This window comes from Dermacentor albipictus, unplaced genomic scaffold, assembly GCF_038994185.2.
Source record: "Dermacentor albipictus isolate Rhodes 1998 colony unplaced genomic scaffold, USDA_Dalb.pri_finalv2 scaffold_16, whole genome shotgun sequence".
NCBI classification, from domain to species: Eukaryota; Metazoa; Arthropoda; class Arachnida; order Ixodida; family Ixodidae; genus Dermacentor; species Dermacentor albipictus.
Window position 1 is genome coordinate 8,971,408 of NW_027225570.1, and position 16,034 is coordinate 8,987,441.

At 48.6% G+C, this 16,034-nt stretch overlaps 1 protein-coding gene across 1 annotated transcript; it reads right to left on the reverse strand.

Moving 5' to 3' along the window:
- Positions 1 to 6,170: 6,170 nt before the first annotated feature.
- Positions 6,171 to 13,510, reverse strand: LOC139051946 (uncharacterized). Its single transcript, XM_070528995.1, has 3 exons — positions 13,219 to 13,510; positions 12,080 to 12,231; positions 6,171 to 6,314 (listed from the first exon to the last, which is right to left on the reverse strand). Exons 1-3 carry the CDS (start codon positions 13,508 to 13,510, stop codon positions 6,171 to 6,173), a joined length of 588 nt encoding a protein of 195 aa, XP_070385096.1.
- Between the last annotated feature and the right edge of the window lie 2,524 nt (positions 13,511 to 16,034).

A 16,034-nucleotide genomic window follows, 5' to 3' on the forward strand; every position in this document is an offset into this window, starting at 1 on the left:
GGGGTTTATTGAGGCGTGCGAGAGCAGGAACGGCAGGCTACGAACAACAGGAATGGCCGCTGCACAGTCTTCGTTCTCCTCTTCCCTTCTCTTCTTGATTCCCGCGTCCCTTTGACGCGCTTGGACGTAACAATATATATATATATATATATATATATATATATATATATATATATATATATATATATATATATATATACATATATATATATATATATATATATATATATATATATATATATATATATCCCTTGTTTCAAAATTAGAAAATTTGTAGAACTGGAGTGTAAGTAGTCTCGAGCACTGGATTGTTTAACGAGTTTAAGCCAGTAGTTTAATGACGGAGCTAATAAAGCCAGAGACTGGAATAGGCAGCAATGTCCCATACTCATCTCCCACAGTGAAAATCTAATATATTCGTTTCCCCGGTGCTACAAAAAAGTTAAACGCAGATTCGCCCGAAAGGCGAAGCATCCATAGCAATAGCAAATTAGTGGTTGAAGTAAGGATAGCAGTTTTATCGGCCGTATAAATTTGTAAAAGTAGGCATAAAAAGTAAATTAAAAGGATAGAAACTTGGGCGAGTTGGTAACATATTCTTGGATTGTAGCGCGAAGTGTCAAACCCACGCAGAGCTGCCCTGTACCTTAACTAAATGAACATATTAACTGTATTAACTAAATTAACAAGCATGGTGTCATGTGCGCACAAGCGAACATGAACACATCTCCCTCGATGACTGCGGAAACTCGCTGTCAGAGCGCTGGAGTGAGGAAGCGCGGCAGCAGCTGCGAGCGAATTGACCTTCGTGCGGCGTACGCCCCGCATCAACGCGAACCACGAAAACACAGCACGCGGTGGACTTTGTCACCTTCTCAGATGGTTTTCAAGACACAGCAGCTCGGGTGGGAGTGCTCGAAATAGAACGCGCCAACCTCCCTTCCCTCTCCCCGGACCCTTGAGCGCTACGGAACATGGCGCGCTTCCTCCACGCTTTCCTCAGTTGTGTGTGCGAGGTTGAGCCCCGATTGTGTGGTCACCCTCGCGTGGTTCCACTCGCACACGCAGCCTACGGCGCTCGGCTACGGTTTTGTCGCCCTTGGACTTCATACGGAACCGCACGGCGATGGCAGAGATGCGTGTAGAGTGTCCATATAATTGCCATAGCAATAAAAAGTCTGCGCGATGCTTCGCATGATGGCCGGCGCTTTTTGCACCATCGGAAAGTGCTAGGTGAGAGCTGTAGGAGCAAATAGAGCCTCAATAGGTGACAGCGGCTCTCGCTATCATCGTATACCACAGTGTATGAGCATGATGTCCCCAGCGTCCATCGGTGGCGCGAAAAGCCCCAGCAAACATGCGCCCCAAATGTCGCCTTTTAATTGCGCAGGAGTGGATGTAGGCCAAGCAGGCCATTCTCTTAACGAGTGGTAATGGAAACGTAAGTACAACGTAGGGGCGGCTCTTTGAGCGCGTTTAGCCATCCAATGTAGGGGCGGCAGCCGCGTGCATCATTTGAAGAGCCAACAAACATATGCGCAGAAGCTTATATTAGATAAAACAACGCATGATCTGTCAGAAGCTACGGAAATTTAATAACTGGAAGCTACCTGTGTGTAATAATAATTTGCAACGGTGTAATTAGCAATAGTTGTGCAATTTGTGCACAGTTATAAATGAACATGACTACGTGCTGCAGTCGACGATAACAGCCTATAGAGGCGCTGTGTTCTTTTTTGGTTTTTGTTATTATGATGCTGCTTCTCTGGATATTCACCACGCATCTGTCCATATTTATACAGTTCTCGAACAACACGACTCCGTTTTCAGTCGAACATGTGATGCCTTCGGCTTTACTTTCGGCGTCTTTTTCCTTCCTCGCACCTGTTATTTTATGTCGTTTCTCCGTTTCCGAAGCCATGTGAAATGATGTAAAGCCGTTGCACTAAAGGGTAAAGCACATGTAGCTGCTCGGCGAGGGTTGTTTTGCTCCTTTTTTTTATTTATACTGTTAACACTCGAATCGTCATTACAAGAACGGAGATACAGTCAATATTTAGAACGTAATGAAGAATCACACGCGCAACAATGAAGATAATGGTAATAATGCTAATACAGGAACTGCTTTTTCACATATATTCATAGTAGTAATAATCCGAGTACAATTGCACTCGTCGTGACCACAGCGCGGTGTTATCTGTCTAGCGGATCAGAATATTTCCTGACCTGAACAAAACAAGCATCAGAAGCTCGTCTAGGAATGTACTCTATATGACTGACGCCAGACATGGACGACGAACGAAGAATGTTTATTCAGCAATACGCAGGAAAATATATAGGCGCGAGAGGCGTGATAACGCAGCACGGAATCATGGTTCTTTCAAGACCGCGATGACGTCACAACACAGCGTCGCGCTATCACAGTACTTAAAGAAGTCGAGGAAACCGATAACTCAGGCAGCATGTTCCATTCCTTTATTACTCTAGGAAAATAGCTATATTTAATACAGTAAAAGCTCGTTAATTCGAACCGCAAGGGGAAGCCGCTTCAGTTCGAATTAACGAAAGTTCGAACTAACGAAAGTGAAGGAGGGCAACAGTACACTGCGATTTGGAAGCAGTAGGGCATGTCAGAAATCTGGCGTGTCAGAAAGTGATGGCGTGTGCCGCGGGCACACGCCCTCTTCAAGTCGAAGCTCTCGATCCGACTGTGCTACACCACCGATGTCCACCGAAACGAACGTTAGCCGAGGCTTAACACCATCACAATGAATCGCGACGGCCGATACCTCCTAAGCTGAAAACAAAGGTGCACAACCGATGAAGACTGCCGAGACAAAGACGCTGAACATGTGAAGGTGGCGAAGGCCCTGATTCGTTGGTTCTTGATTGCAAGCGCAGCTGCGACGTACTTGATTCGCTGTGTTTTGCAGCTTGCCGTGCCATCTCCGCACAACATTAGCAGCTGTACAAGATTTGCAAAGCCTCTGAGATTCGCACCGGGCAAGAAGTCTCGGAGGTTACGTAGAACGGAGAGGCGGCAGCCGCCGCTGCCTTCTGGCTGACCCCGCGTCGGTTAGATTTTTGTCCGATTTTGCCTTCTCTCGCCGTTCTCTCCGTTTCGGAGGCAATACAGCCTTGTGTGTAGGCAGTAGGCGCGTTTCTCTGGCTATGTGCCAGGCGAGCGCAGTTCGAATTATCCGTGAGGGAACCTTCTCGCTTTCGAATTAACGGACTTTTTTATACATAGACTTCTGTGGAGCTTGGCCGGACCAAATCGTACAGTTCGAATTATCCATAAATTCGAATTATTGAAGTTCGAATTAACGAGCTTTCACTGTATTATGATTTCGTGTTATTGGTGGCTCGATATACAGGCTATGTCCATGTCAAAAGCGTGCGGTGAGCGATAACTTGAAGAAGTCGTACCAGTTCATTTTAAATTTATTATGAATAATGAGGAAGAGAAATTTAATTCTGTTCACAGCTGTCCTAACTTCTAAACCAGGAACATTTGCGCTCCGGCCCAATTCGCTAAGGGGGGACAACCGCAATAGTTGTTAAATATGAATCTAGCAGCTAAACGCTGGGCTCGATCTAATTTGGGACAATTTATTGCCATGGGGTTTATTCAAGCCTTATACGCCCAGTTTTTTTTTTTCAGGTGTACCACGGTGTGAGTTGCGTCTGACGCTACATAGCACTGTGCTGGCTTCATTGCATACCATGTCTATGTGTGCGTTCCACCTGAGGTATTCGGTAAACAGTACGCCTAAGTATTTATGTTGAGATACCTTTTTCAGTTCAGTGTTGCGAATTTTGTAGCTGTTAGCATGAATAACTTTTCTCTCTTTATGGACATAAACACACATTTATGTGGATTCGCATCATTTGCCATTGGTCACATCATTCCGTGTTTTTTTTTTTGTAAAGTAGCCTGTTATCCCAGTTGATCGTCTAGGTATGTTATCTCATTGTACAACACACAATCGTTCGCAAATAACCTTTGTGAAACAGTTTTACCGTTTGCAAGATCAGTACTAAATATAAGGAATTGGGGGGGGGGGGAGGGGCTAGTACACAGACCGGAAGTACTTATGACAGTACTGGTACGAGACTTGACCTACAGCCACCTATTTGGACGTTTTGTTCTCGAGATTGAAGATAAGATTTCAACCAGTTAATTATATTAAAGTTTTTGCAGAAAGCATCAATTTTCAACAACAATTTTGGTGCATACTTCGCCAGCATCTGCTGCACTTGTAGCTTACACTCAAGCCTTGGCATTTCATCGTTTTGCAGATTAACCGCCAGCCACCACCCATGGCTGCGCGCTGCCAAAGCTGTGGAAGACAGCCAAGACCATCCTGATCCCCAAGCCTGGGAAGCCGCCGGACACGGATAACCTCCAGCCCATCTCGCTCACGTCCTGCGTGGGCAAGGTGCTGGAGCACTTGCTGCTGCACAGGTGGCAAGACTACCTGGAACGCGAAGGGCTGTACCCGGCCATGGTGATCTGCTTCAGACAGCACCTAAGCACGCTGTACGCGATTCTGCAGCTCAAATACCAAATTATCGACGATGGCGGCAGCACCCGCGACAACAAAGCAATCCTAGGGCTCAACCTGCAGAGCGCCTACGATAAGGTGAAACACTCAGCGATTCTGTCCCGTCTCCAAGCTCAACATGGGCGAAAGATCCTACAACTGCATCAAGGACTTCCTCACGAACCGGACCACCGAGCTACGAGCAGGCGACCTACAGACGCCAGAGAAGAAGCTCGGAAGCACCGGCACACCACACGGATCGGTCATTTCGCCGATGCTGTTCAACCTGGTAATAATTGGAGTGGCTGTAAAGCTCGCGGACATCGAAGACGTCAGGAACACCATCTATGCGGACAATATCACGCTGTGGGTGACCAGAGGCAGCGACGCACACATCGAGGGCACGCTGCAAGCCGCCGTCGACGCAATACAAGACCAGCTAGAAGGCACCGGACTGAGGTGTTCGCCGAGCAAATCGGAGCTTCTCATACTCCCACCTAACAAAAACAGCAGAGGCAAGACCAGACAATGCGAAAACGAAAAAATTAGAATCGTAACCAAATCAGGCAACGGGATCCTCCAGGTCGGCAAAATTAGGATCCTAGGCATGTTCATCGAAAAGCACGGAAGAAACGATGAAACCATCACGCAGCTCACGGCAAAAACAGCCAATGCGATTCGACTCAGACAAGTCACTTCCCGGACGGCTGGCATGAAAGAGGAGAGACTAATTAGGCTCGTCCAATCCTTCGTCACCAGCCACGTCGCCTACGTTGCAGCCTACTACAGATGGCTGCAACACGAACGTAACGAAATAAACGTGATCATCAGAAGAGCGTACAAGACGTCGCTGGGCCTGTTCGATTACACGAGCACGACCCACTTGTTACAACGCGGCATACACAATGTGCTTGAAGAAATAGCCGAAGCGCAATGGACCTCTCAACTGGAGCTGCTGTCCGTGACCAAAGCCGGGAGGAAGGTACCGGACGACCTGGGGATAGGACGCTCGATCGAGGTGGAGATGAAGCTTCCCGTTCCCGAAGAGGCCCGACGCCAGACCAGAATCGACTCCATACCGAAGAACATGAATCCCGAGTTCAACAAGGGAAGCAGAGCGGCGAGGGCCAAGGCTCTAATCGACCAGCATGCCAACGACGAACACACGCAGTACGTGGATGCGGCCGAATACCAACGGAACGCCTGCGCAGCGGTAGTCATAGAGGCGTCAACCGGCGCTACGAGGACGGCAGCGAGCGTGAGAAGCGCCGGAGTGGAACAAGCGGAGGAAGTAGCCATCGCCCTGGCCATCGCCGACGCAGTCTGCCACACGGTACTGAATGACTCGAGACAGGCGGTGCGAAACTTCGCCAAAGGCCAAATCTGCAGGGAGGCCGATCGCGTACTGCGAGCGGTAAAACTACAAGACAGAAAAGGAAGACTCAAGTGGTTCCCGCCGCACTCGGGTGACGCGTCGGAACGCGATGAGAACCACAATGAGATGGCACACGCAGCGGTGCGAGCCCTAACAAACCACGCCCCGGCGACAGACCATCCGACGTGATTCGGAACCAAGGACCGCATGACGGATTGTAATGAAATCACGAATGCCTACCGCCTGGCTCACAGGACTCTCCCGCCCCCGCACCCGAGGCTGAGTCGAGAGGAGCCGGTACTACTGGGACAGCTACAGAACGGATCGCTACCGAGCCCGGGACTGATGCATCGCATGTACCCTGAGACATATCCGACCGATAAGTGCAGAGTCTGCCGGAGGGAGACGGCAGAACACGCACATCTTGTGGGACTGCGTTAAATGTCCAGAAGAAGCAAAATCAAGAACGATCCCACTGCGGCTCGAGGCAGCCGCGTAGAGCTACGACCGAAACGAACAGCTCTCGGCCGTCTAGAAGGTCCTCGGGGCGCTTGAAACGCAGGGACCCAGCGAGACGGCAACGGCGAGCGGAGACCCGCGCCGAGTAAGGGCGACCTCGTAGATGACGTAGGCCCTCGTCGGGGCGCGCGAGCGCCCAACTGGAGGCACAAATAAAGTTGGCTCCTATGCAATCCAATCCAATTCGATTGCCACTATCTTCCGGTATACAACTGATCGTCGCTTTCCTGATGTCACGGTCTCCATCGCTTACCCATTGCCTACCATCAGGAGCAACGTGTTTTAGAAGAGCAAGCTTGGACCGGGCATCTTCACTTCGGCAGCAGCTGCGGCAACCGTAACTTACGCTCAAGCCTTTCCATTTCATCTTCTTGCAGATTACCCGCGAGCCACCTTCCATCGCTGAACGTTTCCTGAATTGCCACTATCTTCCGGTTTTCGCGTTCCTGATGCCACGGTCTGCATCCTTGCCCATTTTCTACCGCCAGGAGCAACATGGTTTAAAAGAACAAGCTTGGACCGTGCATCTTCACTTGGGCAGCAGCTGTGGCAACTGTAGCTTGCACTCAAGGCTTGGCATTTCATCGTCTTACAAGTTGGAAAGAATTTGGAATATTTTACCTTCATTACTGCACTAACTGTTGCTGCCACTGCAGCTTGCGAGGTGTGTTTCCTTTCCTTGCATTGTTCGATATTAATTCTGAGCTGGCTAAAGCCCTCAAAGACTTACGGCAGGACCTAAAAAAATGCGATCTTCTCTAGAGAAAGAGTTTAGAACGCAACACAAAGACATAAAGAAGAGCTTAGAATTTTTTAGTGAAAATTTCATGGAATGACAATTGAGCTAAAGGCCACAAGCAACGAAAATAATGATATTCGGTCCGAAAATGCCTCTCTCACATCTGAATGAGATACGCTCAAGAAACGAGTGTAGCAAGTGAGCATAAGCATTTCCAGCTGGAGCAATACTCGGGAAACAAGAGTCTTGAAATTAAAGGCATTCCGGCACCTGATTCCGGAAATGTTGCTGAAATCCCAGAAAAGATTGGAATAGCTATAAATGAACCAATCGCTAAAAATAATATGGAAGTATGTCACAGGGAGCCGACAGGAAAGGCAAATGAGTCTAACATTGTTGTCCAGTTCTTCAGCCGTGCTAAACATGATGAAGTCCTCGCAAAAGCAAGGCAAGTGCGCCTTTCTATCGCTGGCATTGGTCTTACACAAGTGCCATCCGTTTTCGTAAACAAGCGCTTGTGCCCAGAACTGAACAATACTGCTAGGAATGACTGCTGCTCTGAAGAAAGAAAATAAATGGCTTTTAGTCTGGACCAAAAAAAGAAATATTTTAGCAAAAGCACTAAGTCCTTCCACACGCTGCACGTTGTCCTTGTCAGCGATGTGGACAAAATGGACTGAGCATATCAGGTGTATTATGTTACCATAGTTTCGTACGCACAATGGATACAGCTTATTTCACACAGAGTGAAGCTGCCATTTCCCGCTCAGTCAGCACGAAATAAATGGGGCGAAGAAGAAGAAGAAGAACAAAACTTTATTCGTTGAAAGAATTTCGTTGCCCCTAAAACGGGGTAACGCCGTGTGGTCGGGCCCCTATTCCAAGGCACCGCTGGCCCTAGCCATCCTTTCTGCCCTGCGGACGAGCCTGAGCTGATCACCAAGGGCGGAGCTGGATAGCAATGCCTCCCACCTCGCTCTCGTGTTATTATCTTCTTGTTCTTCTGTGTGAGCTGTGCACTCCCATGTGATGTGGTAGAGCGTTGGTGTGCTCCCACACCACGGGCATATGTCCTTGTATGCTGTTGGGTAGTATATATGCAGTGTATGAAGGTTTATGTATGTGTCTGTTTGGAGCCTGCGTAACGTCGCTGAGTCCATGGCTGAAAGGTTCCTATGCGGGGCTGGGTAGAGCCTTCTGATTTCCCTGTAGTGTTGCAAGATCGCTTTAGAACTTGGATCGATGGGTGTCGGGTCCTCCACCATGTTGCCATGGGCAGCTCGGCAATTAGTAAAACTTCGAGCCACCTCATCTGCATGGAGGTTCCCAGTAACACCCTCGTGTCCCGGGGCCCATGTTATCGTTTCGGTATACATGACGTCAAGGTCTCTGTTGATTTCGGTAAGTATCCGGCGTGCCCTCGCGCTGATCTGTCCCCTCTGATAGTTTCTACATGTGGCCTGAGAATCTGTGACTATTGTTAGTGGAGCATTGCGCTCTATGCCTTCTCGTATAGCTAAGGCGATGGCTATCTCTTCGGCTTCTAAAATGGTTGCTCGGGAAACCGAAGCACAGGCCGTGATTTTCCCTTTACGGTTTACGACAACTGCCACCATGTTCTTTGCGTTGGCCCGATATGGTGAAGCATCCGTGAATCGTGCAGTGTCCAAGTATTTTGTTGTTTTGTCTATGTATTCTGCTCGAGCTTTTCTCCTTCCTGCGTGTAATGTCGGATCCATGTTTTGTGGTATTGGTGATACCCCATACAAATCTCTAATCTGGCAGGGTAGACCTTTGGCGTTTTGGTGTATTTGTATGCATCCTCCAAGGCCGACTCTTAGAAGAAGAGCTCTGCCGACTGTCGTTTGCGCCAATCGACTCCTCTGCGCTATGAGTTGGGCCTCAGCCAGCTCATGAAATGTATTGTGGAGGCCGAGGGCTAGAAGCTTCTCATTTGAAGTGTTGCGTGGCAACCTCAGGGCTGTCTTATATGCCATCCGTATTATTGTATCAGCCTTTTCTTCTTCCTCTCTGTTCATGGTATGGTAAGGAAGGGAGTACATTATTCTGCTGATGGCCAGGCTTTTCACCAGTCTGAGGGTGTCTTGTTCCCCCATTCCTGTCCGATTATGAGCCACACGGGCTATCATCCGGTTAATTTGTTGCGTTGTTTTTCTGATCGTGTTTAAAGTGTGTAAACATCTGGCATTAGATTGCAGCCACATCCCCAACACTCTTACCATTGACCTCTCAGGAATAATTTTCCCATCCAGCCTGATCTCGAGTTTGAGTCTCGGGTCAGTTCTTTGTTTTTTTGTTTTTGTGAGGCGAATGAGTTCCGACTTCTCCGCAGAGCACTGGAGTCCTCTTTGTTGCGTATAGTTTTCTATTATATTGGCTGCCCATTGGAGCTTTTCCTCCTTCTCTCCCAAGTTGCCCTTGGTTATCCATATCGTTATATCATCCGCGTATAGGAAATGGTGGACGTCGGGGATTTCTTGGAGTTTTTTAGCTAGTCCAATCATGGCTATGTTGAAGAGTGTAGGCGAAATCACCGCACCCTGTGGCGTTCCTTTGTTGGGAGGATGGATGACTTCAGATTCATCGTTTCCTACTTTTATAACTGCTGTTCTCTGGTTGGGGAAGCTTCGGATGTACTGGTACGTCCTTTGACCGCAGCTGGTCTCTGCAAGTCCATCCAGTATCCCTTTGTGACTTACGTTGTCGAAGGCCCCTTTTATGTCGACAGCCATGACAATGTGTTCTCCGGCCTTGGGGACGTTCGTTAAGACTTCCTCCTTTAAAAGCAGGAGTATGTCCTGTGTTGACAGATGTGGTCTGAAGCCAAACATGGTATCAGGCATTAAGTTGTTTTCTTCAAGGTGACGTTCGAGTCTAGTGGTTACTAATCTTTCGGACACCTTTCCTAGACATGATGTAAGAGAGATGGGCCTAAGGTTGTCTAAAGTAAATTTCTTCCCTGGTTTTGGAATCATGATTATCACAGCGTGTTTCCATTGCTGTGGTATCGTTCCTTTGACCCAATGATCATTTATAAAGTTCGTAAGGGCTGTTATGGCTTCATCATTCATGTTTCTGATCATGGCATTTGATATTTGGTCTGCCCCTGCCGCTGTGTTCCGTTTTGTACTGGCGATTGCTGCTTTAACTTCTGCTACCGTGAAGAGTTCATCCATTTCTGGGTTTGGGTGTCCGATGTAATCAGCTTGGTATGGGGGTATCGGGGCTTTGTTACCGAAGCATTTTCTATGGACTGCCTGTAGGAGTTCTTCTTTTGTGCCTGGGTACGAGTGTAGCAATCTCTCCAAGTTCTTTTGTCCTTCGCGTCTGGTTTTGAGCGGGTCGATCATTCCTCTGAGGATGTTCCACGTTTTTGCCGTCCCTAGGGTTCCATTAAGTGATCCGCAGAGGCTTTCCCAGTTGGCTGTTGTAAGTTGATTAGCATATTCCTCGGCCTTCTGGGTTATTTCTTTGATTTTCATTTTTAGTTTGCGGTTGCATTTCTGTCGCTTCCATCTTTTGGTCAGGCTTCGTCTTGCATCCCACAGATGCAATAGGTGAGGGTCCACTTCAGGTGTTTTGTCTGTCCTGGTGATGGTTTTGGTATGTTTCTGTTTTATATTTCGTATGCATTCGCACCAATTATCTACATCATTTATGTCCGTGGTATGTTTATTAAGTGATTCTCTGTACGCCCGCCAGTCTGTTATTTTAGCTGTACCTATTTGTTTGCGGATTTGAGCGGTGCGGATTGTGGTGCTTATAATGCAATGGTCACTGCCTAGATTTTCGAGGATGTTGCACCACTCCGCATTTCGACAATTTTTGGTTATTGTTAAGTCCGGACTTGTGTCTGCGGAGATGCTATTCCCTCTTCTTGTTGGCATTGCAGGGTCTGTTAGAAGTGTCATGCCGAGCGCTTCTATTTGTCCCATGATATTTTTGCCTTTATTGTTCTGGGTTGGATACCCCCAGCTTGAGTGCCTGGCATTAAAATCCCCAACTATCACTAGAGGTCTCCCCTTCGCAATTTTTGCGGCCTCTTGAAATAGTTTGTCGAACCTTGCTCTTTTCTGACTCGGCGGGCTGTAAACATTAATTATGAAGGCACTCTTTCCTCTGGTGCCTTTATATGTGATTTCTGCTATTATATGCGGAATGTCCGTTCCTTCTATGGATTTGTGACATATTGCCATTACTTTCTTGTCCACCAATGTTGCGACCTTCCAGTTTTCACCTTCGGTATTGAAGGTTTCGTATCCCTGTAATTTTGGGTTTGTTCCGGCTTCTTGCAATGCAATGATAGCTGGTGATCTGTTTTGTGTCATCACCAGCTGCGACAGTTGTCCCATTTTACGCCGGAACCCGCGGCAGTTCCACTGCCATATTTCGCACTCTTCGGAAGCGTGCTTTTGATGTTTAGGCATTGTGTGTCGCCTGGGTCATGGCCGACAAGCCTGGCCTGTTGTATACTTTCTCTGCCTTTTCTCTTATGCTGCTGCCTGTGGCATGTTTTCTCAGTGCTTTCGTAAATTCTATTTGTTGTGCCTGGATTTTCTTGTCCAGAGCTTCTAGTTTTCGATCTACCTGAATCATCACCTGCTCAACGATTGTGGGTATAACTTCTTTTATGGTTTCTTTCAACATCGACAAGGTAATTACGGTGTCGCCTTCTAAATTCGGTAGTTTTTGTCCTTTCTGTCCTGTCTGAACTGGTTTAGGTTCTCGTTGTGGTTGCTGCATTTGTTGCTTTTTCAATTGCCTATTTTCTCTTTCTAGGTCTCTTATTCGCACTCGCATTAGCTCTAGTTCGCGTTCTAGGCGTGTGAGTTGTGTTGTTTGGTGTGGGGGTTGGGAGGCGATTGCTGCCCAGCTCACCTTGTTTTTGCCTTCTTTGTTCACAGTCTTCTTGCTCTTCTGCTGTTGTTTTGTTGTTTGGCCCCTCTCTTGGCCACTCTCCCTGGAGTTGGAGCGGTCTCGGGAGCTGGACCTGGATCGGGAACTGGATCGGGACCTGGAACGGGCCCCATCTGGTGATGCAGAGTCCTCACGGTCCGTGCTGAACCAGCGTCTCTTGAGGATTCCGTTGGCCTGTGGTCGGCGTAGACGTTGCGACAGTGGTGGCCTGCCCCTTTGGGGGACCCGTTTGAGTTTCTTGGTGCACTACGATGCCGCCGTGGGATGAGCCCCCCGCACAGGGCACACTCTGGATCACAGGTGTGGTCCTCAGGAGGGTCCCTTAGCCAACAATTGCTGCACGCCTTTGTCGTGGGCGTTGGACAAACGTCCGTTCTATGTCCCTTGCTTTTACACAGTTTGCAGTATTGTCTTGTGGGCTGATAAGGCACACATGGCATTTCGCCACCGTAATAGTAGACGAAGCGTGGCACTATCGGTCCATCGAACGTTATCACTGCGGTTGCAGACTTGCCGAGCATCCGGGCTTGGACGATTGTCACTCCTTGAGTGCGCACTCGGAGATGACTTAAAAGTTCCTCTTCTATGGGTTTCGCGTTCCAGTCCGTGTACCACTCCTTTAAGGTACCCTTCAGGGGCGGTTATTTAGGTGTTCATCGGATGTTTAGTGCCATTGAGCTCCAGCGTTTTGATCTTCACGATCTTCTCCGCCACTTGTTCGTATGGGGTACTTACAATGATTATGTTTGACCCGTTGCGGAGGCGAAGCAAAAATTCATCGCTCCTGCAGGTCTCCGGGTCGCCGCTTGCACGCTCTATCGCTCGCGCAACTTCGTAGATTTTAAGTTCTTTTACAACTAGCCCTGGCTTGGGACGCATGATAATTTTCATGTCATTTCTGGGCAGCGGCGCCGCGCGCGTTCGCCGTCGGGCTCTTATATACGCTACGCCGCGTTTAGATCGCTCTCCTGCAGGCGCCCTGGCAATGCAGCTGCTGTTGCCCTCAGCGTCGCCTCGAGCTCCGCTGTCATCAGTGGCTGCTCGCAATTGTTTTCTTAAACCTTTTCGTTCTCGCAAAGATAGTGCAAGTTGCCACTGACCGTTCTTGGCTTCGTCGTCTTCCCTTGCTGTGTCTTTCTCCTCGTTGTCGTCGGCGTCGCTGGCTGATTCCCCCTGTGTCACCTCGTCAGGCGAGAGGAAGTCCTCTTCAGCGTCGGCCGCAGATCCCGCGGTTTCGATGGCTTGGTCATCCGTGTCCATGGTGTCCTGGGCTATTTCCGGGTCGTTGTCCGTTGGAAGTTGGGCCGTGGCGGCGCTGCGCTTGGGCCGGGAGCTGACTGCCGGGGGTCCGCGCTCCGCTACGCCGTTAGGCTTAGCGTGGCGGGCCGGCATGCTCGGGTGGTGGTCTTATCTTCTTGGAAGAAACCGGGTCCACTTGTCAAAAAAGGGGGGTGTCAGCGCGTTCCTGGTGTCTTCCTACACAAATCCTGCGAATTCCGTGGTGGTCACATGATTTTGACCGCTACTAGGCAAGATTATTGACAGAGCCGATGTGAACACGTCTGCACTCCTCGGCGCCACCTGGCGTCAATCAAATGGGGCCAAATTCTTGCTTTTAAGGCTGCTCTTGGCTTTGAGCCGAACATTGTCATGATCACTGAAACATGGTATCAAGATAACTGCGATGTTCTTCGGTTGCCAGGGTGAAAGTCCTACTTTGTAGAGAGAGAGAGAGAAAATAATGCAGACAAAGGAAGGGAGGTTAACCAGAGGTAGTTCCGGTTGGCTACCCTGCGCAGGGGGAAGGGTTAAGGGGGATAAAAAGAGAAACAGAGTGGAAGGGGGAGATAGAAAGAAAGGGAGACAAGCACGAACAAAGCGCGTACACTACATAACGGTAGGGGGCGGCATTCTTAGAGTCTGTCGTGAAGCCCCGTAGACCGCAAGAACCTTAATAGCGCGAGTAAGGCCTTCAACGCGGGTGTTCTTTGGGAGCATTGGCCTAAAGCTTTTAGTTCGGAAAGTGGGCGATTGTCCAACTGGTCCAGTACTCTGCACATCACTTGTCTCAGCACTGTATCGCAGGCAGACACAGATAATGTGTGCGAGCGTCTCGTCGATGTTATATGTGTCGCACGTGGGGCTGTTGGCCATTCCTATGAGGAAAGCATATTAGTTTGTAAAGGCAACGCCTAGCCACAGACGGTAGAGCATGGTTTGTTCACGTAGTGGTAATCCAGGTGGGAGGTGCATCCGTATGTCCGGAGACAAGGAACGCAACCGACACATGGTGAAAACATTTCAGTCCCACAGGGGCAAAGTACACTCATGGGACATCAATCGCAGCTCAGCCGCAGCGTCTGTTCGCGAAAGCGGAATGAAGACTCGTTGACCACTTTCATGTGCAGATCGGGCGGCTTCGTCGGCGTGGTCATTCCCGCTGATGTTACAATGTCCTGGAAGCCACTGTTTCCCTTCCCGGTTTGGAGGTGGCGTGATGCCGTTGGCTAAGCATGGAATAACCTATTTGTTAGTTGAATCATATATATGTATCGCAAATAATTATGAGGCATTAACTAAGCAGTGCAATGATGCTGCGTCTTGCGCATTGTATCGGCCTTCAGCAGGAAGTGTCCCACATTTTTTTTTTCCTTCTTGTACAACTACCTGAGCTGGTCCGATGATAATGGATATAGGTTGTTTCTGACAGGAGACCTGAATATCGACCTTCTGAAATGTTCTACAAATCAGAAAGAATCAACAGAACACAAGAAGTGAGCGGTTTTTTAAACCTAGTAAAAACATCCACGTGCATTTCGAATGACTCTTCAACACTAATAGACCTGTTTATGAGTAACATTGACGATTCATGCCTCCTGCCAGGGATAGTAAGCGCCGAGATCAGTGACCACCTTCCTGTATTTTTACTAACTAAGCTCAACAACGTAAACCAGGCACGTCACTTGAAGTTACAGTAAAGTAAGAGATATTAAGTGTGCATTCTTTTAACAATCAGCTATCAATGGCTCACTGGTGAAACATTTATCGTATCAATGAACCTGAACTTGCCTACGACTGTTTTTTAGAGATATTTGGTGGTGTTTAGGATGAATGCTTCCCACTCAGGACTTTGAAGCGTTCACGTTCACGTTCACGTGAGGGCAAGAAACCATGGATAACGAAGAAATGTCTGACAGAACGACGCAAGCGAAATAAATTTTACAAATTTTGCATAAACAGCAAGACACTGAACGACTTCAAACCACAACGAATAAGGTCACCAGCCTTTTACGTCATGGGAAAATGTGATATTTACACGTGTACTTATCTTTATCGGGCAAACACGTTTGGCCGCCTAACAAATGTTATGGCGCTGCGCAGAACGCGCTTGCATGTAAAAGAAGTTTCTGGAAAGATATCGACTCTTCTATCCGCTGTCTGTTGTCGCCGAACACTATGTTATATGATTTCATCACCTGACGCTAATGGTGTAGAACTTTGTGGAAGGCACGCGGGCCCGAACGATTGGCCTGGAACGTTCGACGACTGCTCTATAAAAGCCGACGCGCTTGACCCGCTGATCAGATTTCCGACGGTCACTGACCGTGTTCGCCACTATCGTTGTACTATAAGTCTAGCCTGTTTTTGTGGGCACAGGTTCACCCAATAAAAGCTAGTTTGTTTTCCACCGTATTGCTGCTTTCTTTACCGTCACTACCACGTCACAATATTCGTGCCCTCGTTATCACCGAACTCTCCACGAGCGCCGCAGAATCGAGGCCCTTCCCCTGCTGCGCTCTCAGCCCTCCCGCCGATCCGACGACCACCTGGTGCGCGCGTACGCTTCTGCAAAATCGCAGCACAGCGCGCCGAATCTTCGGCAGGCCCATACAGCGCCGCTCGCGTAATCCCGTAG